Source organism: Peromyscus maniculatus, chromosome 6, assembly GCF_049852395.1.
Source record: "Peromyscus maniculatus bairdii isolate BWxNUB_F1_BW_parent chromosome 6, HU_Pman_BW_mat_3.1, whole genome shotgun sequence".
Lineage (NCBI taxonomy): Eukaryota > Metazoa > Chordata > Mammalia > Rodentia > Cricetidae > Peromyscus > Peromyscus maniculatus.
The window spans coordinates 118,829,792-118,854,965 of record NC_134857.1 but is presented as its reverse complement, the minus strand read 5'-3'; the positions used below and the strand labels follow the sequence as shown (position 1 = coordinate 118,854,965).

Sequence of the window (25,174 nt, the reverse complement as noted above, 5' to 3'; positions counted from 1 at the left end):
GGAAAAATTAAAGATGAAGTTTAAATGATCAGTATATACATGAAGAATGTTCAACAAGGAGTTAAATAGAATAAAACCTTTTAAAGAAGAAATAAGAAAACAACAAATGCTGGTGAGGATGTAAGCAAAAAAATAAAGAAGCCTTATAAACTATTATTGAGAGAATAAAGTAATATGGCCACTAGGAAAATCACCATCAAGACTCTTTCACATAACTAAAATCAATTTCCATATGATCCACCTACTGGTATACACTCCTAGGACAAGATCCAAACGAATCACAGTCAGAATACCAGCAGAAGTACTGATAAATTTATTGCAGCCAAATATTTGAGTTATAGAATCATCCAAGGTAACCACCAACAGCTGAATATGGAATATGTGCTTGAGCTCACAATGTCCCCCACAAGAACCACAGATTAACAAAAACTCCAATGCCAGGCATGAGAAATACTATTTAATTATTAAACAATGACTCCCAAAGCAATATACCCTATTGATGTAGCCTTTGGTTGCTTCTTGGAAGTTGAGGGTAAGCCCCTAATGTAAAGATACCACTCACTTAGGACACAAAACTGGGATTCAAGCTGGATACCTGAAAGCCTCCTTCCTTCAGTCCAGCTTCCATGGTACCAGAAAATACTATACAAGTTGTGAAGGGAGGAAAATAATGCATAGTCCTACCCAGATGCCACACCTATGAACCACAGCACTGGCCAGCATGGCAAGACATCCAAAGAATGCAGTCAGTGGCACACATATACTGGTAGTAACCACCAGCTGTCTAACTGGATGTAAGACCCACTCAACATTGGGAAAACCATGCCTGGAATTAGAACCTAGCCAACTTCTAGAGCTAGTGAATTTATAGGAAAGAATCAACTACTACCACTTTAACATACCTCCATAATTCCTTACTGCACTCTAAATCTTATCGTTATACCCACAGATAAGTATAACTACCACACCTCATTGAAGAAGCTTCTCTTTACAGCAAATAGAGGCCACTATAGAAAACGGATTACAGGAGCCAAGCACCAATGAATGCACCACACAATGAATGTATGGTACAGGGTGTGGGATGACTCATCCCCAACAGGCTTAAGGACCAGATATCTGGCCCAAACCAGTAAAAAAAAAAAAAAAAAAAAAAAAAAATGCTTTCTGAGAGCCAACCTGGGTCTGCCTAAGGGTCTTAGCAACAACAGCTGAAATATAATCTGAAGATGATCTGGACCAATGAGAGGCAGCCATATCACACCAGCAGATGCATATTCATCAGACCTTCCCCCAGGGTCAGGTAGAGGGTATATAAGGCTTGCTTCTTCCTGAATAAACTGAGCTTGTTTGTTTCAACATTCTCTCAGAGTCTGTGTCATTGACTATATGCCTACTTGGGCCCCTCCCTCAAAAGGAACAACAGCACAGGACCCTGCCACACCAGGGAACATCACAGAAGAGAGAACAGAAAGATTGTCAGAGCTAGAATATCAGGAAGTCGGCTATGGAACAGGCTCTCCTAGAAATAGCTACATAAACAAAAAAGGAGCAATGCCAATATCAATAGACAAGCTAACAGGGAAATTTTCACAGGGCTCCAGCCCTAGGCAATGAACTACAGACAATTAATGACTGCTGGGAGATGGAGAATTGGCCTCTCCCAAGGATGAGCCCCTGTACTGACTGTCTAATACAAAGTGGGCAGTCTCGAAACCATATATACACAAATGACAAAACTAGTCCCAGCAGGGTGTATTTAAATATTTGTGCATGTGTGTGTGTGTGTGTGTGTGTGTGTGTGTGTGTGTGTGTGTGTGTAACAATAATAATCAAAGAAAAATATTATCAATTTGAGAGTGAGAGTCACTGGAGGGGTTGTAAGAAAGGTATCTGGGAGGGCTGAAGATCACCTCATTGAGCTTCACAAGCCAGGCCCATGAAAACAAATGCTGCTTATTTTCTCTCATATGTACAATCTAAACTTATTTTAAAAACAAGACTTGAAATTAGAGGAGAACTATATGGAGCAGCATAAGGAGACCATCAGTAACAAAGTGGGGACTGGAGAAGATTAAAGGGAAAAATTAAAATAGTCAAGTGCATAATATTTATGTATGAGAATGTCCAAATGAAACACATTAGTTTTTGCAATCAATATATGATAACAAAAGAAAGAATTCTAGAATAGAAAATAAGAATATGTGGAATTAATTGCGTGTTTGAGTACATGTGTTCCTTATGTTTTTTTCTTTGCTTTTTTTTAAATTTTGGTTTGTTTGGGCAATTTTTGTTGTTGTTTGCCTGTTTGTTTGCTTCATAAAGAGAAAGAATAAGAAAGGGCATAGAGTTGGGTGGTTGGGGAGATGGGAAGGGTCTGGGAGGAGTTAAAGAAGAGGAAATCATATTAGAATATATTGTATGAGTAGAATTTTTCAATTAAAAAAAGAAAATGTTTTTTATAAAGTAATTCAATAGTTTCATTTTGAAAAACACTTAAAATATCACAGGTTCTCCTAACAGAAAATTTATACACCCAAGCATGAAGAGGGGAAGAAAAGGTGCAACACAGAGGTATGCTAAGAGATGTTCAGAGCATGATGAATAATCCAACATACATATGTATTAGGATCCAAGAAGTGGGAAAGGATATGGCATAAGAAATATATGAAGAAGCAACAGACAAGAATTATTTCAAATTGACGCCACACAGCAAGCCAAGATGTAACAGCTCTGCAATTTTGAGACAGATGTATTGAAAGGAAAGCAACACTTAGTCATACTGAATATACAAATGAGAGACACAAAAACATCCACTCACTTCACAGGAAAAACAATATGCAAAACAACCCACTTTTCACTGGAAGCCACACAACTAACGTCATTATGGTGCTGAAAGTAACTAGCAACCTAAAAATTTACACCCCCCCCAAAAAAAAATTCAAAGTTTATACAAAACAGACCTTTTAAAACAAACCAAGCCTACAATAGCTCAGCCGACCTAGACAAGGAGAAACACAAGGTGCCCATTTTTCAGTAATGCAGAAGACAATTCCAGACAGAAGCATAAAAATGCAGAAAGAGGTGAGCACATAGTGATGGCGTATCAGTGGGTACAAATGATGCAAAGCAGTAATATTCCAAGAGCATAAAATATACAAATTTAGAGTCTGTGACATTGTAGCAAAATGGAGTGAAAATGCTCTAAGTTGGGATTGTTGAAGAAATGGTAAGACTAATTATTTTTATTTGAATAACAATGATCAAATGGTGCCACCAAGACTCCAATGGGAAAAACAATGCCAAACTAAAAATAATGAACTCATGGTACAATTTACACTAAGCATAGCAAAATATTCTAAAAACTACTAAAATTCAAGACAAGTCCCTTAAAACCACCAAGGTAGATTTAATGTGCTATTTTTATACTCATAATTAAAATATGTTTGTATCAAACTGAATCTTTATTAAAGAAAAAATACATAAAAAATATGTGAGAAAATGTTTGAAATGAGGCTTAGAAATATTTAAAAAAAAATCCACCAATGAAAAGACTAAAAACCTTTAGAACAGACATAGTCATGTTAAACTTGTTCATTCAGCAACTCCTTAATAAACTGATGGCTTTAATGGGAAATAGGTTAACAAAACCAGATAGTTATTGAAGACTATCAGATACACTGTGGGGGTGGGGTATGAGAGGAAAAACAATAAAATAAAAATGTCTATATATTAATTAAATGTGGATACCAGAGTCTCCTATTATATCCTGTTAGAAATTACCAAGTACTGTTAGTTTTGGGTGCTAACAGAAGACACAGGCTCCGAGCCAGAGACAAAGGGCTTGTTACCCATCCTAACAGAGCATGTGTCAGCAGACCTGTTCCAGGCCTCCCTGTCCAGAGGGCACGCTAGAGACCAGACAGGTGGGACCAATAGGTACCGTCATGTTTGGTTCTAACCTAGGTCTCTGGATCATCCAGCCTCTGGGTCCTAGCACTCCAGGCAGTGTCAGGGGTGGGCTCACTCTTGTGACATGGATCTCAAGCTGGACCAGTCATTGGTTGGCCACTCCCACAATCTCTGTGTCATCCTTACTCTAGCACATCCCATAGGCAGGACAGACTATAGGTTAAAGATTGTGTGGCTGGTTGGCTTCCCAATCCTCCACTGGAAGTCTTGCCTGGTCACAAAAGATGACCAGTTCAGGCTACACATCCACTATTGGCCAGGATTCTTAGTGAGAGTCAACCTTGTAGAATCCTGGGAGTTTCCCTTGCACCAGGTTTCTATCTGACCCCAAAATGCACCCCCCTTCCAGTCATCTCTTTCAGTACTCTCCCCCTCCATCCATTCCCAACCTGATCCTTCATGTTCCATACCTACCGGTCCCCTATCCACCCACAAAATCCCTTCTATTTCCCCTTCCCAGGGAGTTCCTTGCATCTCCCTTGGGCCTTCCTTGTTACTCAGCCTCTCAGTTTATTCATGATAGGCTTCTTATATATCAGTTATAAGAGAGGGGCAAAATACCTCCCCCTTTCAAGATCAAATTACAAAGTACCAACAAGTGCAGACCTTTCAAAACACCTGTTAACCATGTCCCATGGCAAAGGATCTTGTAATTAGACCTTGAAGTATAAGACACTGGTAACCATGCCTTTGCACCCTATTATGTACATGCCTTAGATAGCAACATAAACTCCAACTCTCAAACCTGGAAACAAACCACAAGCCGCAATCTTTGTAGGCTGCCACACACTTATAAGTGAGTACATACTATATTTGCCTTTCTGGGTCTGGCTTACCTTACTCAGGATGATTTTTTTCTAGTTCCATCCATTTGCCTTTAAATTTCCTGATGTCATTGTTTTTAACTGCTGAGTAAAAGTCCATTGTGTAAATGCACCATATTTTCTTTATCCATTCTTCAGTTGAAGGACATCTAGGTTGTTTCCAGGTTCTAGCTATTATGAATAATGCTGCTATGAACACAGCTGAGCAAGTGCCCTTGTGCTATGATTGAGCATCCTTTGGGTATATGCCCAAGAGTGGTATAGCTAGGTCTTGAAATCCTTAAACATATTATATTCTAGTTTATTTGCACTGTTAGTGCTATTGCCTTACCTTAGAACCATGTTATACATATTAAACACTTGCACAAGAATGCCACTTTGTAACCAAAGAAATGGCTCAGTGGGGAAAGACACTTGCTCCCAAGGCTGAAGCTCATGGTGAAGGTAGGAAGCTGACTCCTGAAAGTTATCCTCTGGCCCACACAGCCATCCCATGGCATGTGAACACACACACACACACACACACACACACAATGTTTAAAATACCCTTATGTAATCCAGTACCATTTACAGTGAATATACACTAATAAAAATTTTATAAATTATATTATATTCTACATAATTATATTGTACATACTTGTGTATAATCTGTGTGATATTATATAACTATATATCATACATTATACATTATAAAAATATATTCCATAAAGCTGCACTAGTACCTCCACTGAATCAGAATCTCAAGCTCCCGTTCTCACCTCCTGGCCCCACTGCTGGCCTTTCCCACACATAACCTTCTCCTTATTAGAAAACTTACCATTTTTAAACTAGCTGTCTAATTAACTCTCCCTAACCCTTAAATATTTATTATGTGCTAAATATCTCTGTTTCTTGGTTCGAAGTTATGGACCTTCACCTTTCTGATTACTTTTCCCTGAACATATCTTTAGTGCAGATTTTTTTCAGATGTGATATCTGTAATCTCTAGAACTTCAGTGTGCAACTTATTTTTTTTCCGCTGTCATTCATCTACTAATTAATGTGATTGGACTTCACATATGGAACATAGTAATAAGAATAGCTTACCATACTTTGCTAGCAATTCTAGTACAACATGAAACTTTAGAGAGCTTTAACAACTTAGTGCTGCATATAAATGCATTATATATAAAGAATAACCATTAACATATCACCTGATAATCACAAGGTCCTGGACCACTAGAAACCTCTTTCTCAGCTATGCTCAAAGTTTGAGGGGCAGAATAAACAAATCCAGTTTTCTTTGGCTTCTTCAAGCGGTTGTTTCGAACCTTGGCAGTTGTAGTATTGCTTGAAATATCATAAAAACCAGGACCTAAAATTATGAAGAACATTATGTATAAGAATAAGCACACTTTTAAAAACTTTTTGAACTCAGTAACATTATGTAAAATCCGTAGAGAGAGGTCCATATATTTCGGGCTAAAATAGAATGGTATAGACACTTTTTTAAAATTTATCAAATGCTCACAAAGTTAATGAGTAAATATAAATGAATGTCAGAAACATGCAAAGAAAGCAGTAACAAAACTCTAAATGGTTCTACTTATACAAAAATTTAGAAAACACAAGTTCAGAACAGTTGCCTGGGGACAGGCATGGGTGTGGACATTAATGCATGTGAGAAAGTTTAAAGAGAGACGGGACTGTCCCAAAGCTTGATAATAACAGTGGTCGCCTGTGCAAAAGAAAGCTGGCAGCTTGATGCCATTTGAAAGCCACACACTATCCTGAGCTGCAGTGGCCACTTCAGGGAATCACAACCAAAGAAATCCTCAGTGTGCTGAGAAGGAACATCCTGAGAACTGGAATAGCTACATTCTTCCCTAGTGACAACATTCTGGACCTAGAAGACATCAAAGCAGAGCTACCAAAGGAAATTATTTCTTCCGTAGTCATTCTCCACAGCCTAAGTTACCTAAACATCCTCCTCTTGCTTTTAATAAGACTCCCTAAATCCCTACCTAATGAAACATACTCTGATCTTTCCTATTGTCCTAGATTGGTTTCTGTTGCAGTGATTTAAAAAAATTGACTAAAAGTCACCAGGGCCTAGGAACAGTCAGATCGAAACCAATGCAAACACTTCAGTGTCTGTCCTCTGAGACTTACAATCTTCTGGAACCCAAAGAGTTTGGGCAGCTCCACCTCTCCTGCCCTGTTACTCATAACACACAGCTTGTCTTGGAGACTCAGGCTGGCTCCACTCTACACTTTCCACTGTCTTTGGTGGTCACCCCACACTCCTGGCATCTCCAAATGCTAAGATGTCCACAGCAACAGAGGCTGCCTCTCCTGAGCTCTCTTCATGGACTCAAAACCCTGCTTCAAAGTGCCAACCTCAACTTCTCTCCTCAACAGTTTCAAGCCTGGGTGGGGCCTCCACTACAACCTAAGCTACACCTGCCTCAATGGCCCCCTGGCTTCTCTGTGGGGATTCCAACCTTCCCAAATAGTGCCAAGCCTCATCTACTCTCTATGATCCCTTTATGCCTTCCAACTCAGTACCATGTAGGAGACTTACTACCCATTACCAACTGCAGCTAACAGCATGAGATCCAGCCTTGACTCCCTAGCCCACATGGTCTGTGTGCTGACCCTGAGAGATTACATCTCAGAATATTCACCTCAAGAATGCTGGTATCATACCAATCACAACTGATTCTTCAGCCAATGCTAACCAGAACCAACTGTCCTAGTAAAGTAAACATTCCACTTCCACAGATTCTTAATCCAGTCATACTAACGGTCCTAATAGAGTCTTTGCTTCTTTCTGAAACTTCATAAGCCAGGACTCCAACCTCCACATCTCTCTCAACATCTTGTCTTCCAAGCTTCCATAACTTCTGAGCATTCAATGGCTTTGTCTGTCCCTAAGCTCCAAAACCCTCCCAAGAAACACAATCAGGTCCATCAAAGCAACACCTCCAAGATCTCAGCACTGGCTTTCTGATCTAGTTTGGTTTCTTTTACTGTAGGAACTCAAGACAGGAACCTGGGGGCAGAAACTGAAGCAGAGACCATAAAGGAACATTGCTGAGTGACTTGCCTCCCCTGGCTTGCTCAGCTACATTTCCTATACAGTCCAGGTCCACATATCCAGGAATGGTACCCAACAGTGGGTTGGGCCCTACAACAAGTAGCAATCAAGAGAAATGTCTGGTGGAGAAAATTCTTGAGTTGAGATGCCTCTCCTCAGCTAGGGCTGTGTCAAGTTGACAATAAAACTAGCCAAGACAACTAGAATCTGTGCTACTCAATATTAATTGTAAGTGCTGTTTTGCTTAATATAGCATCTGAGCCTCTTTGAATGACAGCTGACTAATATATCTATCAAGATCATAGATCTACATTTAAAATTACTTCTATTATGTGTAAACTAAACCTCAATAGAAAATACATGAATAAATCACAAAGCTAAACAATAGTAGATTGGTGTAAAATGTATTTAACATAAAAAAATCTATCATCTAATTTTCCTGTCACCACACTTATTTTAGTTTTTCACTCCTTCTTTACAGTAAAACACTATAACTCAGAGTATTTTCTATAGTGGTAGTCTGAATAAATTGATTTTCACGTATTTTCCCTCAAAAGAAAATAAACAACTTTCTATGATTTTAAAAGTTCTTTGTTAAGATACTCAGAAACACTTTATATAAAAGTGATTTTTAAGTTAAAAAAAAGATACTCAGATACTTACAATAAAAAAAATGTAAGTATCCTCTGAATAGTTCAATTTTTCTTCAAGAGAAGTCCATTTAGGTGAGTAGATATCCATTAGCAAAATAGGACATATTTGAATGAGTCCTTCAAATTATGTGTGTTCTATTAAATTGGCTCTGTTACTTGATCTTACTAAAACTTCACTACATACTGATTTTTCTGCTTACCACATAGTCAGTACTTATATTTGTTACTTTACATAGTACCACCAAACACGGAACTTTAAGAAATTGAATTCTCTCATGTATCCATCCTGTTAAGGACAGTAAGTTACATACAATTAGAGTAAAATATTAACAGCAAACCTGGCATTTCCTCTGCCCTGGAGTCATGGATGAATCGGGCAGCACTTTGCCCAAATGGACAATTCTCCCCTGATCTTTTCTTTGAGTACTTCAAAGCAGTTCGTGTTTCATTATATGTGCCAGGAGCTGGGGCACTTGATTTGATGGCTGCAAATCTCTAGGAAAATAGACCAATAAAGAAACAGAAGATGCCACACTTGATTAGTTAAAAGCTGCCTTCTGAGTGATGCAGCATCTAGAGTCTATTTCTCCATGCAGCAAGACAATACAGATGAATTAAGATCTTTTGGTCACTGAAACATAAAATACTTAGGTAGCTTTTGGTAAAGTCTCTGATGTACTAATACTGTTACGTCTGTGTGTGCCTCACTTCATTTAGAAAGAAATAATGTTGAGATGAGATTCTAGTTCCAGATGACAGTATATGGATAATTTTAACTTTTAAATATTCTTCACTTAGCAAAGAACTATATGATCTAACATGGTTTGTGCTGTATTTTTGTGTACACACATGTGTGAGGGAGCTGGTGTGTGTGTGTGTGTGTGTGTGTGTGTGTGTGTGTGTGTGTGTGTGTGTGTACAAATGTCTGCATGTAGTGGTAGGGCAGAGGTCAAGTCAGAAGTCTTCTTCACCTGCTTCTCCGCCTGAGTTTTAGAGACGGGGTCTTTCATGAACCTGGAACCCACTTGCTCCCTAGACTGGCTGGCCAGCAGGCCCAGAGACCCTCTTGTATTTTCCTTCTAATATTGATGTAGTTAAATACTGGTTTCCTGGAGCATTTCTATCTTTAACCCTATGCTGTGGTAAAATGAAGAATTGCTCATATGTTTCCATTTGCTTTTAGGATTAGAAAGGTTTTTAACTCTTCTATTCCTATTGATTTTTACCATTTGTGAATCTATGAAACACTGACATGCTTCCAAAAGACAAACCATGTTTTTTTAAAAGGTGCAAAGAAGCACTCATTGCTGACTCTCATTTTCACTCTATTTCTGTGATCCTGCCTTTGTGGTGGGTAGGGGTTCACAATGTATAACATTTTCTTATTTCCATGGTGGAAATTCACCCACAGGGTGCCTAATTTCACACTCCAAGAATAATATCAACCAACTTGCGGAAGTCCTGAAAACCACCATGCCTCTTGGAAGTAGATATGCATGCACTGAAGCATCCAAGGGCCATCCCAGCCCTCACAGTCCTTTCCACAGAGCTGATAACACTGCTTTCCAGTTCACCCTCTGTGTGTGTTCATAAAACCAAGCAGTCACGTGCATGTTTCCCTCTGTCCTTCTACCCTCTGTGTGTTCATAAAACCAAGCAGTCACGTGCATGTTTCCCTCTGTCCTTCTACCCTCTGTGTGTGTTCATAAAACCAAGCAGTCACGTGCATGTTTTCCTTCTGTCCTTCTTCCTTCTACAAAATTTCAGTGTATCAAATATTTTTTGCATTTTGTAAAATTAAGTAAATTCTAAGGCCAAGTAAATTGATCTCTAAGAGAAACAAGGAGAAGAATAGGTTGGCTACTGGGTGTGTCGATTTTTTAAATGCCATGGACAATTCTGAAGTGCATCCAGAACTTGGAACCATGGTTACAAAGAAAATAATTGTGTTTTGTAAGGTATTATGTGAAAACATGAGAAGATTCATTGCATTTTCATAAAACACTAGACCATTCCTGAAATATGTCTAAAATTTCCCAGAAATATAACCATATTTACTTGTATAAAGCAGAAAATCTGACCCCTAAGTCTACCTTCTTAATTGGATTGTTTCTTTTTCTATTGTGATAATTAATCTGTCTTTTCATATACAACTAAACATACTACCTCTATGAGGCAATTATGTTTGGTTTTATCTCCCCTGTGTCTTCTGCCATTAATCCATCTTTCACTATCTTTAATTTAAATAAAATTATTATTTTTCTTTTCCATCTATAAGATATAATTTATGAATGATGTCAAATGACATAAAATTAGAAATATATATTAGATGAATGGAAGTTGCATAAAACTCAAAAGTGCTAGTTATAAACTGTATTTTTAAAAATCAAGGGCACATACACACACACACACGCACACACATGCACGCACACACGCGCACACACACACACACATACACACACACACACTGCCCTTTATATATCCCTCTTGTGCAGTGCCTTAAGTACTATTAAGTTGCTCAAGACTAAAATCTAAAATTCACTCTTGAGCCTCTCCATTCCCTTAGTACAACATCTAACTCATTAAAATGCAATCTTAATTATATCTATAAAATATATCTTTAATCTATCTACCTGTCTCCAAGGAGATTTTAAATATATTGAAAGCAAAGTAGTTGTCTATAGTCACCTGAAAGTTAATAACTTTCCCAAGTTAAATAAAATAATCAGAGCTGCACATAGCACAAGTGGATAAATTTCACGACCACCTTATCTGGAGGCTGCTGCATTCATCATAACTGTTTGTCAGTCTCTTCATTTTCTTGCTCTAGAAATAGCATGAACACCTCTTAGTCTGCTTGGGATACTCCTTGAATGATGTGAAGTGGTTGCTATGAAACAGATGCTCTGACTGCAGTATCACTGGTAAAGGTCCCCGTGGCAGTTACATGTGTGACCGATGGCAGGTATAACAGGACACCTTTATGCCATTCTCCAAAAGTGAGATATTTCCACATGGGCTACACTTAATACTCCATGCATGCATTAGCAAAGCACATATTAGGATTCAGAATAAAATTGGTATTTCTGATCATCTGAACTGAATGTTCATATATGCAAATTTTGATTAATAGAAAATGTTTAATAGATATTCCCAATTGAAATATTCATTCATGTATTATTGTTAATATTCGATCTTATTTCAAAAAACTCTATCCATAATTTTGCAATGTTTTGGCCTGACCATGCCCATTTCTAATTTGCTGTATGTTATTTTGCTTTTTACAGTTTCCTTAAACACCTTTGGATTTCTTATGGGATTCACATCATACCTGTTACACTATGTATATGAAAATAGCTATACACAATTACCTCTGATTCAGAAAGAAAAACGGAAGATGCATCATTTACATTTGCTGTCATACTTTCTGTCTTATCAAATTGACTTTTAATTTCATATTTTCCAGGTCCTGGTACTCCCTATATTACAGAAAGAAAGAAATACATTAAGAAAAGATTCTTCTTCTACAATACCTAAAAAAATACTGGGTAATTCTTACAGGCTATTAGCAAAGCTCGTCATTAAGAGGAAAGCAAGGGGGAAAACTTCCTAACAGAAGAAAAAAACAAATTCCTGGGCAAAGCTTCAGTTGGTCCTGAAAGCACACTGCCTGAAGCTTTGCTGCCCTCTGCTGATAAAGTCTAAAAATATTCCTAGATTTTCACATGGCTCACTATAAAAAGAAAGAAAGAAAAATGACTTCGATTGTCACTTCATTTCAAGGTATAGAGCTAGCCTTTCCTCTCAAAACTGTCTCTGGCTTGGAGTGGAGCTCGGCGGGGGAGCTCCTGCTTACCACGGGCACGGGGTTCATCACAAAGCAGCAACAGCAGGAAAAAGTGCAGTCTTCCAAACTCCCATTAATCAATATCCAAACAATAGGCAACAGGAAATATTTTATGTTAAACACAAATGCTTAATGTAAAAAGCTAAACTTTTACTTGAATACTTTTCAATAAATAAAAATTTGTAACTGAAAGTTTTTCTGTGTTCCCACCCGGTGGCCCCGTGGTCCCACAGCCATTCAGACCCAAGTAAACACACAAAGGTTTATATTAATTAAAATTGCTCAGCCATTAGCTCAGGCCTACCACTGACTAGCTCTTACACGTTCACTAACCCATTTCATTAATCTATATATTGCCACGTGTTCCATGGCTTTACTTGTGTGCCATTGCATGCTGCTATCTGAACTGCAGGCTGGCTGGCGTCCTGACTCAGCCTTCCTCTTCCCAGAATTCTCCTTCTCTGTTTATCCCACGTATACTTCCTGCCTGGCTACTGGCCAATCAGCGTTTTATTTATCAACCAATTAGAGCAATACATTCACAGCATACAGAACATCCCACAGCAAAAATTAATCTTATTAATCACAGAACTGAGTTCTTTATTATTATAGTAAGACAAGACAAAACAGATGATAGATTGGATAGACAGAAGATGATAGGTGATAGATAGATAGATAGCTAGATAGATAGATAGATAGATAGATAGATAGATAGATAGATAGATAGATAGAGATAGATAGATAGATAGATAGATAGATAGATAGATAGATAGATAGATAGATATTCATGAGCAAATACTTATTATCTTTGTACAGCATTCTTGGTGATAGAAATAAGTAAATAAAGTTAAATTCACATCTTTTCATATATCTCTCATTTGGTTTTCCACAGGTAAAGAATTTCTTCCTGAAAGGCTGTGAAATACTGCCATCCTGGCATGACAGAACCAATGCAATCATAACATTACAGCAGCTGTGGCTACCTCCAGTGAGCTTACACAAGACTAGATGTGTCAACAGTCAATCACAGATCAATGAAAGGTTCATAGGGCCCTACCCTTCACTACTGAACTATTAACAAAGAATGGATACTGAAGAGGGGTAGACATCATTTCAGTAACTCAACCACTGATGCATCACACTCCTATGTTCAATTCCAAACCCATGGCCACATAGACAAACCTAGTTAAACTCAGCAAGTTACAAAATAAAGCAAATCCCAGTAGTTGGGAAGTAGATACAGTTGAATCTCCATGAGTTCAAGGCAAACCTAGGCTATATAGCCAGTTTCAGGTAAACAAGGGCCCTGTCACAAAAAAATCAAAAATATGTTACTTGGAGAAAAGTAACTTTTGTGGTGGGAGTTATATAGGAAAAGATGGCTACCAGAGAAGAAAAGTATTCATCAATCTTATTCAGCTGTAAAGTACTTACTTTATTTCCAGCAAAGCAGCAGGATACAAAATTAATACACAAAAATTAGTAGCCTTCTTATATACAAATGACAAATCAACTGAGAAAGAAATCAGGGAACCAGTGCCTTTCACAATATCCAAAGACAAATAAAATATCTTGGGGTAACTCTAACCAAGCAACTGCAAGACTTGTGTGGTAGTCTGAATGAAAATGTCCCCATAGGATAATAAAAAGTGGCACTACTAGGAGGTGCGGCCTTGTTGGAGTAGATATGAACTTGTTGGAGGAAGTGTGTCCCTGGGGATCAGGCTTTGAGGTCTCAGATGCTCAAGCCAGGCCAATAGCTCATGGTCTCTTCCTGCAGATCCAGATATAGAACTCTCAGCTCCTTCTCTAGCACCATGTCTGCCTGCACACCACCATGCTTCCCGCCATGACAATAATGTACTAAATTTCTGAAACTGTAAACCAGCCACAATTAAATGTTTTCCATTATGAGAGATACTGTATGTAGTCATGGTGTCTCCTTCACAGTAATAGAAACCCAAACTAAGACAACTTGTATGATAAAAACTTTAAGACACTGAAGAAAGAAATTGAAGAAGATATCAGAAGATGGAAAGATCTTCTATGCTCACAAATCAGTAGGTTTAATATAGCAAAAATGGTCAACCTATCAAAAGTAATCTACAGATTTAATGCAATTCCTACCAAAATTCCAACATAATTCTTCACAGAAATTGAAAGAACAATTTTCAGCTTCATATGTAAACAAACAAAAGATAGGATAGCTAAAATAATCTTGAATAATAAAAGAACTGCTTGAGTTATCACTCACCCTGACAACTAATTGTACTACTGAGTTGTGACAAATATGGTATGTATTCACTTATATGTGGATGTTAGCTGTTAAGTCACTAATAAGCAAACTACAATCCATATAACCACAGAGATTAGGTATAGAGTAAGGGACTAGTGGGGAGGGAGGATTTTCCCCTAAGAAAAGGAAATAGAATAGATTGTTATGGATAGATGAGGTGGGGGACTGGAATGGGAGGATCAAATGGGAAGGAGGAGAAAAGAAAGAAACTATGAAGAGGAAGAGCAAAAATTACAGGCCATATGAGGAGTCATATGGAAACATGCTACAGTTGAAGCTTCCTAAAATACATATGTGTGAAGGTGATCTAATTGAAATCGCCAAATAACTGAGTAAATGGAGCCCCAACTAAGCATCTCATGTCACCAAAATAAAGCTCCCAATATCTTGGATTTTATTACATCTAATCAAAGTGTTGGCCACAGGGGTCCCATAGAAATCCTCAAACTACCTAGGCTATTGCCAAGGCTCTTGGTTGCTCTCCACAAACTGATAGTAAAGCCCCACTGCTGAAGACAAAACCTACACAACCTATTGAACTTGAGAAGTCAGGCTGGAGCCTACATAGATTCTTCAGCCCTACATGCTACTGCCATTGGTACAGAAAGGTACTCTGCACACTACCAAAGGAGAGCGGTAAACACAAACCCAGCTACAAACCCTTCAGTCTACAATGATGACCTGCATGCAGTCTGAGCCTGTGCAACAGTGACACAAAGCTTATGGGAGTATCTGATTTGATTTAAGGCCCACTGCATAAGATGGGACCTATCCCTGACACTGCTCAGGTGGCCTAGAACCTGACACTAGACCCAAGAGTGTTGTTTTACTCTTGGCTTAGTGACCACACCTGAATCTACTGATATTTTAACTATTGTCTGCACCCCACATCCTCTCAGTCAGCACCCTGCCTCTCAGACCATGGTCTGGTGGGATTTCCAGTCCCACTGTTACCCACTAGGTCACAGCCACCAAATGTAGGTTTTAACTAAGTCTCTATCATTCTATTTACCAATAAAGACTCGGGAGTAAGATGTTGGAGTAAAAACCAGCTAGATCAGAGAAGCTGAGAAGCAACCAGCTGACCTTCCTTTTTGGCTGGAGACCCAGAAAGCAAAGTGTCTCTCTACTCATCCCAAACCAAAACACAGCGAATCTCTAAGTCCCTCCCTACTCCTTCCTGTGTGTCCCTCTATCTGTCTTCCTGGTTCCTCTGTCCTCTCTATAGTTAATTCCTGTCAACTAGTTGCTGGCTCTGCCCCCGGTGCAAGATTAATTTTATTTACACAGTCTCAGAGTTTCACAGTGCAATCAAATACCCATGACACAGAGTAAATCCAAATACTACTGTTCTGTTAAAGGAATATAGCAATAAAAGGATTCCTAACAACATTCTGCTATACTCATAGACCAGTATCTTGCTCAGCCATCATCAAAGAAGCTTCCTCCTATGATAGATGGAAACAAATACTGAGACCCACAGCCACAAAATGTACAGAGTGAATGACCTTTAAACAATCCTAAATGGGATGTCTCCATAAAATCCCTCCACTTAAAGCTCAGGAAGCCTTGAAAAAGAGGAGGCAGAAAGATTGTAAGAGCTGGTGGGGATGGAAAACATCAAGGAAATAAGTTCTTTTAAACACAGCAATACCAATGCACATATGAATTCACAGAGACAGTGACAGCCTGCACAGGACCTGCACAGGTCTAAGCCAGATGAGATCCCAGTGCTGTGAGAAGTGGAACAAGACCCATCCCTAACCCAGAAGCTAATCACTCACAAACAAAAAATTTGTTTTCTCTAACAGAGTCTCACTAGGGCCACAAACCACTCTTAAGGGCAAATAAATGGCCAACACACACACACACACTCAATGGCATCTTTGGTCTGTGTCTCATAGTGTTTTATCAGGGTATTTCTCTCTCTCTCTCTCTCTCTCTCTCTCTCTCTCTCTCTCTCTCTCTCTCTCTCTCTCTCTCTCTCTCTTCTCTCTCTCTCTCTCTCTCTTTCTCTCTCTCTCTCTTTCTCTCTCTCTCTCTCTCTCTCTCTCTCTCTCTCTCTCTCTCTCTCTCTCTCTCTCTCTCTCTCTCTCTCTCAACCTTACAGATCCTTTGTAGGATGTCTTGAGTCAATACTGGCTCCTACAATATTCTCGTATTTCAATTCATTAGAAATTCAGCAGTTTTCTCAGAGAGGCATGGAAGCTATAGATATTGTGAGCTCAGGGGTAAAATGTTGCCTGAGGTTCCATTGTCTCAAGCTTGTGTAAATATCAGAAACAATCTTATCTGATATTAGGTCTTAACATTGTGAAATAGTTGAATTTTGGTGTAAATTCTGTCATTTCCACAAACTTATTATTCAAGGTCTTTCCTATACCCCTACTTTTAGCTACTTCCAGCCATCTTTCAGAAGCTCCTGCAACAAAGGAAGATGACTATTAGTGAATGTCTGAAGTTTATGAGGTTCTATATTGGAAAAGTCTACTTATGAGATGAAGGACTAGATACAGGGCAAGTTGGAGAGTGGAACTGTATAAGTACATCACTGAACAAAGGAATTGCTCAAGGGCTCTAAGACTTTGTGAGACATGGAAGCCAAAGGCATGAGGCAAACCCCAGGACTGCTCCAAAAACAGTGCTCAGCTGAGAAACTTAGAGCGTCATTGTTCAGTAGCTTGTGGGTACAATGACTAGGTGTGGGGTCCAGTTGAAGGGCCAGACTTGAAACAACTCACAGAGCCTGAACATGCAAAGGGGCCACACTGTCCGTGAGGGCCTGTGAGAACCAGTCCACCAAATTAGTGAGCACACAACCAAAACCAAGTGTTTCGTTGCTGCTCTGTATTAAAAGGTATGAATTATCAAAAGAAAAACTCTCATTCGGCAGTGAACCCCGTGATCGATATTAATGACTGACTTGTGCATGACCACTGCTGCAACAGCAGCATGAGCATCATGTTGGAAACCACCACTCAGGACTGCATTTGATTCCTGTTCAACAAGGTGTAAGGTATACCTGGCATCATTACCAGGCCTAAAACCTATAGCTAGACAGTTCATAAGTCCTTGTTCATAAGTGGAGCTATAACTATTACTCTTCTAAACGTATATAGTATTAAACCAATACCTAATCACTACGTTACACCCACAGATAAATGTATCTCTCATTCCTTAATACAGAAACATCTATTTGCAATAGATAGTGATTAACACAAAGACACACAACCGGTCAAGGTGTAGAAAATAAGAGACTGCAGAATGCTCAGACCTAAATGGTACTTATATATTGAACTCCCTCCTCCCAACCCACAGGAATCATTATGGAAATGTGGGGGACTGCTGTAAGAGCCAGAGAACCAAGAACATTTGGGAAGCAAAACTTGCCCTTGATGGGGGAAAAAGTCTCCAATAAAATCTTAACAGAAACACAAGAAATACTTAAAAACAAGGCAATATGAACCCTCACAAAGGCCATAACTAATCAACAACTAAAGTCAGACAGTAAATAAATAAAATCCAAATGGAGTTTACTAGTAAAAATAATCATTGACCTCAAAAAGAATACAAACAAGCAGATTAATTCAGTGGCCCTGGAGAGGAAAGTCAGCAGCCAAGTTTGGATGATGCTACAAAATGGATATAAAAATCAATGATACTGATGAAAATCTAAGCAACAAAGGGAAAAATTTAGCAAGGAAATTGACATTTTCGAACAAAAAAATATGACCATAGTAAATGAAAAATTGAATTGAACAAAAAAAAAAAAAAAAAAACAATGCAGACACTGCCAAAATGTGATCAAGCAGAAGAATAAGAGGGTAGATGACAAGGTCAACTAAATACCACATTCAAGAGTCACTAAAGGAAAAAACAAACCTCAGGACAGTAGCTAAGCCCCCTGAGTATGATGAAGAAAGCAAACTTAGCCATGGCAGGAGACACAAGCCTGTAACCCCAGAACATAAGAGAAAGAGGCAGGCGGGAGGATCAGGAGGCTAACCTGCTCTACAAAGTGAATTCCAGACAAGCTATGTAATGAGCCCTATCTCAAAAATAATTAATAAATAACAATTATTGGTAATTATGATGATGGTAATTGTGATAATGATGATGAATACCCTTTCTTTAATGCCACTGCTATTTGTATTCTTTGTCTAAAATAAGAGTTTATTGGTGTTGTTTCGCTTTAGTAAATGGGCCCAATTTTCTTTTACTAGTGCAATCATGAAAAGTAGCAAATTATTGTTTTAAGATACTACATTTTGAGATCATTTAGTATTCTGTAACAGATAACTAAAAGAACAGCTAACGTTTACCAATCACCTACTATTTGCCAGGCGCTATTTTGATTTCAACTCACAGTTAAGAAAACCACAATACAAATAAATTATTTCCCAAAGTACCATAGCGTGTAAGTGGTTGGGACTGATATATTGCAATGCCCAACTTTCCTTTCCAGACATGGATGGATGTTTGTGTGAAACATCCTGGCTAAGAAACACAAGCGATAGTCAGTGAAGCTAGAAGCAGAGCAAGGTTGAGAGAAAGATCAGTTTAATTGTAAATATTAGTTTTGTAGTTCCTACATGACATCAAAGTGGAGTCATACATGCATTAATTTATACAGGTTGGAACTCAGGGGGAGTCAGTGCTATAAACACACAGTGGAAGCAATATATATAGACAGTAATATCTGAAAGCATAAAACTACATTTTCTGGGAAAACTATAAATTAAAAAGATAAAATGGCTAGCATACCATATGATGTTTATGTGATTCCTGATACTATGTTTATAATATTAAAAAACAGCCCCTTCACTTGAGCTAAAATGCATCTTAAAAGTATGTCCCAGATATAGTTAATACTCATAGTTCATCCTCATGATGGATTGAACAGAGTAGCATGTAACTTGGATTTGGACCATAGAGAGCATCTGTCAATTACATTTGTTTGCATAATTACAATGTAAACTTTTGATTCATTTAAAAAAATTAATGTATGATTTGATTCTGATCTTAGAAAGCAAAGATTCTCTATTTTTAACTAGTCAGATTTAAACATAACTAAACCAAATAAACATAGTATAGCAAACTCTAAGGCAATTAGAAAAGTATCATTATATTAATCAACAGTAGCACTACAATGGCCATTGGGCCTCAGATGCCACACTTCAGTTGAATGTCCTCTGGGTCAGAATATTAAATTAGAGACAGGAAGTGCTTTGTAGGCTAAAAATCTTGTACTTATTACCCAGCCATATGTTTAGTAACAGCAATAGAAAACAAAAGTAGCGCTCTAATATAAATCTAGGCAAGCAAATCAAAAGAGGAAAAATGTAAATATAAGTCACTGAGCTTGGCCATATATTACTCCTCCAGAATAGAGGTTGTAATATAGAGTATCATACAGACAACAGCATGAAACTCAGTAATGCTCATGAAATCTGTTTAGATTCCATAATACATTTGCTGAATAACAATTCATGTCAACACTGGAATTTGTAACTCAGCTGAGCCAAAACTGTAAATAGCAGGCTAAATTCACACTTCTCAAGTCTGAGGTAAGATGAAGGACACCATCCTGGGACTCCCACCACAGAAGATTGTTCTGTTAACTTTTTTTACCAAGGAAAAAAACATAAACAAATATTTTTATAGTTTTCTCACAATTACTATATCCTGTATGTAAAGTATCTAGTAGCAATAAAGGATCATAATGCCTATTTTGGCAAATGGGCACAATGTAAATGTTCAGAGTTCAATATTTATTAGTGTGCAATGCATGTGAACTTCCACATACAGTCACTTAATTCCTCTTTCTTTTAACAAACCTATATTCCCCATTCAAAGAGAAAAATGTTATCATTAATTGAATAATAGACAGTTGAAATCATACAAATGAAGTAATATTAAGGATTACAAATCTTAATTGAATTGAAGGAGCAATGTAAGATTAATTAATAAATATATTCACAAAAAGAGCATCCAATGCCTACTGGGACCAGGCAGCAAGTAAGTGTTGAATAGAAATTGGCTCAAATGGAAATCACTCTGCTTTATCCCCAGAAGCAATATTTAATCAAACTTGACTGACTGTTGTAAGAGTGGGTTTGGAGTGTTTTGTTTGTGATTTCTTATTTTAAAAACAGAAAATCTGGATTTGATATGAAATCTAACAAGCTACAAGTGTTGATAACTAACTCAATTTTAACACTTTAATTATGACATAAAAATATAAGTGCAGATTAAACTCAGTCCTTCAGCCACTAAGTTCCACATTCTATTCTTTAACATCTTAGTCTATTTCAAATAAATTTCACGTATATTCTTTTATATATTCATTTGTGAAATATTCATTCAATTGTAACATTGGAATATAAAAGGTGTGGGAAGTGATGTAGTGTTTCTATGTATGACTATAGTAGTTTCCATGGTGAAATAATGATGCTCATAATTACTAGTTGTCAGTGAGATTTTCAGAAACTGATAGTTGTGAAACTAGAATTATTATTGTTAAATTTAGGTAAATTATTGTGCCATGAAAAGACAACTGATTCACAATAATCATTACCTAATCCTATAAAGTGGCTATGTTTGTCATCACAATTCTTGTTATGATCAGAACACAGACTCCTATTATATTCACAAACAAATGAACATGGCAGATTAGAATTTCTCATGCACTATTCCTCTACAAAGTATATGGAGATCAGCTGGAGGCAATCAAAAAATGAAGTTATAAAAGTGGATTCAGCAAGCCCAACAGGTAGATGTCATGAACAAGTGAATACACAGTTGTAGATCAAGTCATCAAGTAATGAAATTACCAGAGTAAGTATCTTCCATGATCCTGTGTGGTATAATAACAATATAAATTTGTAAGGTCATGATCATCGGGTAAGTCATGATTCAATACATTAAGCTATTTTAATTTCTGATGTTTGTTGAAACAAAGTGTTTATTTGGTTTGAGTGTGTCTCTAGAAAGTGTATGTGGAGGGGTGTAAGTTCATCAATGCAGTGATCTTGGAAAGCAGAGTAGTAGGAAATGTTTGGGTCATGATGAGTAACCTTCAGGAATTCACCAGTGTTTTTTCATATAAATATGTTAGCTGTCATGAGACAGCTTCCTCTCTTCTACATGTGCCCACTTGCCTTCTGCTTTTATTTACATCAACCAAAAAAGTACAAAACCCTCACCAGATGTGCCTTCTCAGTCTGGAGCTTCCCAATCTCTAGACATGTTAGCCAAGATAAATCTCCTTTCCTTAAAAATTATCCAGCAAAAGATAATAAACTAAGATGGAATTGGAAACTTAAAATGAAAGAGAGTACTCATTTATAGCTTCAATAATAGAATTTCTTTACATTTACTATCTGCAGCCTCCTATATGAGCAGTAAGTAGCCGTAAGATCACCAATTTGGGGTCGTTTTAAAGGTGTTTCTTAAGGCTCTTGATAATTAAAATCAGCTGTACATTTTGAGAACTAGTAACAAAGTAGTTATATTTCAATATGAATAATAATAACATTTGTAGTCTTTCACTGTGTAGCTATATGCACCTCAACAATAGATAGCAAAATTTCGGTTGTATTTGAAATTGATTCCTTGTACTAGCTCCTATGTGAAATTTGATAATTTAAATTCATAACCATAGATCACTGTAAATTGCACCAAAAGTTTAGTGGCTGTCAAGTCTGCCTATTCATATTAAACACAAATGGCCCAGAAATTATGGAGAGATGGCTCAATGAAGACTACTGTCAGCTCTCTAGCAGATAATAAGTTGTAATATTTTATAGCAAAATCTGGAAGGTTGCGAGTTTCCACTGGGAAGAAAACAGTTGAATGCATGTCTAATCCACTATTAAGTAGTCCTAAAAAATATTTCTTCATGCTCTGTTGCAACATATGGAAGTGGTTTATATGATGTCTAAATAACACATCATCAGTTTCTTTCTCCAAAGAGTGGAAGAAACCTTGAGCTGGGGAAAGTGTCCAAATCTCAGACTCAAGCTATTTGTACCTGCATTTGATTGTTTCCAAGTCATCAGAAAAGACCTTCAACATTGAAGAACATACTATTTTGGCATGGAGGTGATTAATCAAAGTCACAGAAGATACAAAATATTCCATATAAAAAGACAATATGGTCTGTACTGACATTAGCTTCATATTTCTTTTTTTTTTTCTTTTTGGTAATTTTAGACAAGGTCTCACTATGCTTTCTTGACTGGCCTAGAGCCGACGATATAGACCAAACTGGCCTTGAACTCATAGAGATCCACCTGCCTTGGAATCCTCAGTGGTGGGATTAGAGATGTATGCCACCACCACCCACTTATATTTCATTTCAACAGCTCATATAATCACCTCCCTCCTCATTCTCATGTAACATTCCTATGTTACATGGAAAATATTTCCTCATTATCTACACTCTATAAGTGTTAACCATATTCATACTTTGACTTTATTTGAAATCCAAGGTAAAAATCATAAAGAATAAAGGTTTGGAGGGGAGTTATTATTTATTTTGACAGTTTAAACATGACTCCAATCTTCTGTGATCATACCCACTCTGCACTATCTGCTCTTACCCTTTCCCACACACACTGACCTCCTTCTTTCAACTAGTCTCCCTCCTATGTTCATGTCTTTGTGTGCAGGTGTATGTGCATATGTGTGCATGTGTGTGCATGTGCATATACACAGGCATGCACACAGGTGGCCACAACTGCTGTGAGTTTATGATATTGTGTTTGTCTAAATTTACTGAAATATAATTAACACATTTAAAGTTCTATGCACTTAACACATATAATGTGATATTTTGATAAACATATATATCATGAAATGATTATAACCATCAAACTAAGAAACAACATATCAAATACTATCATTTTTATAGGTAGGGTAAGAATATTTACAATATGCTCTTAATAACTTTATGTGTAAGTTTGATGTCATTAACCCTTCCTTGATATGCTTAAGAAAGATCTCTTAAATGTATTATTCCTATCTAACTGAAAATATATATCACTGATACCCAGATCTCGCCACAAACACAATCACCATTCTATCTGTTTCTATGTGATGAACTTTGAAAATCCCCTGATGGAGAGTTTTCAGTATTTGTCTCTTTGTATCTGATTTATTGTACTTAGCAACATTTTCCAGAACCTTCCATGCTGTTCCACACAACAGCAATATGTCTGTATTCATCTTTCAGTGGGTGATAGGCTAACTATATATTATATATGTTGTAACTAACACAGCAGTGAACAGGGGAAGGCAGACATCACTGTAATGTACTGCTTATTTTATTTTGGATAAATTCACTGAAACGAGATGTTGGATCATTTGGTAGTTATGTCTTAAGACTTGTGAGGAATTTCCATCCTGCTTTCCACAATAACTATATTAGTATAATCCTTTTAACAGTATTTGAATTGCATATAACCAACCACACCTATCTTATTTAAACTTTTTGCTAGTACCAGCTTTAATGGGTATTAAATTATATCTCGCTGTGGTTTTGATTTCCATAGCCTTGGTGATAAGTAAGCTTGAACACTTTTTTATTTGTTTGTTTGTTTTCTTTTCGTTTATTTTTTGATGTTTTTATATCCCAACCAAAATTTCATCTCCCTCCTCTTTTCCCAGTTCACCCACACACAGTTCCCCCACTGTTTCTCTTTACATACAGGCAGACCTCCCGTGTATATCAACCAGCCATGCTATATCAAGTTGCAATGACTCTAGGCACTTCCTCTTCTCTTAAGGCTGGGTAAGGCAATCCAATAGGAAGAATGGGTCTCAAAAGCAGGCAACAGAGTCAGAGATAGCCCCTGCTCTCACTGTTAAAAATCTCACACGAAGACCAAGTCACACAACAGTAACATATATGCAGAGGGCCTAGGTCAGTGCCATGCAGGCTCCCTGGTTGTCAATTAAGTCTCTGTGGACTCCTATGAACCTAGGTTAGTGGATTCTGTGGGTTTTCTTGTGGTGTCCTTGACACCACTGGGACCTACAGTGCTTCATCCCCCTTTTCCACAGGATTCCCTGAGCTCTACCTAATGTTTGGCTGTTGATCTCTGTATCTGTTTCCACCAGTTGCTGGTGTCAACCAAAGAATGGATAAAGAAAATGTGGCACATTTACACAATGGAATAGTACTCAGCTGTTAAAAACAATGATATCAGGAATTTTTCTGGCAAATGGATGGAACTAGAAAAAAAATCACCAAGTGAGATAACCCAAACCCAGAAAAGCAAACTATACTTCCTGCCTGGCTACTGGCCAATCAGCACTTTATCAATCAATCAGAGCAACACATTCACAGACATCCCCAGCATTCCCCCTTTTCTTTTTTTCAAAAAGGAAGGTTTTTAACATAGAAAAATTATATATAATAGACAGCTATCAAGCAAGAATTACAGTTACAATACCTAGTCTATTTGTGTTTTATAAAATTAAAGAAAATATTCTATCTATCCT

The 25,174-nt window shown here is 37.5% G+C and overlaps 1 protein-coding gene across 2 annotated transcripts in view; it reads right to left on the bottom strand.

Moving 5' to 3' along the window:
• The window catches only part of Stpg2 (sperm tail PG-rich repeat containing 2), a 467,029-nt gene that overhangs the window by 359,517 nt on the left and 82,338 nt on the right, over positions 1-25,174 (bottom strand). For both annotated transcript variants that reach the window (XM_042280009.2, XM_076575061.1), the window contains exons 7-9: positions 11,897-12,004; positions 8,864-9,020; positions 5,987-6,147 (exon numbers count right to left, since the gene is read on the bottom strand). In XM_042280009.2, the coding sequence (XP_042135943.1) occupies positions 5,987-6,147; positions 8,864-9,020; positions 11,897-12,004 (426 nt within the window). The remainder of the gene's footprint in view (positions 1-5,986; positions 6,148-8,863; positions 9,021-11,896; positions 12,005-25,174) is intronic.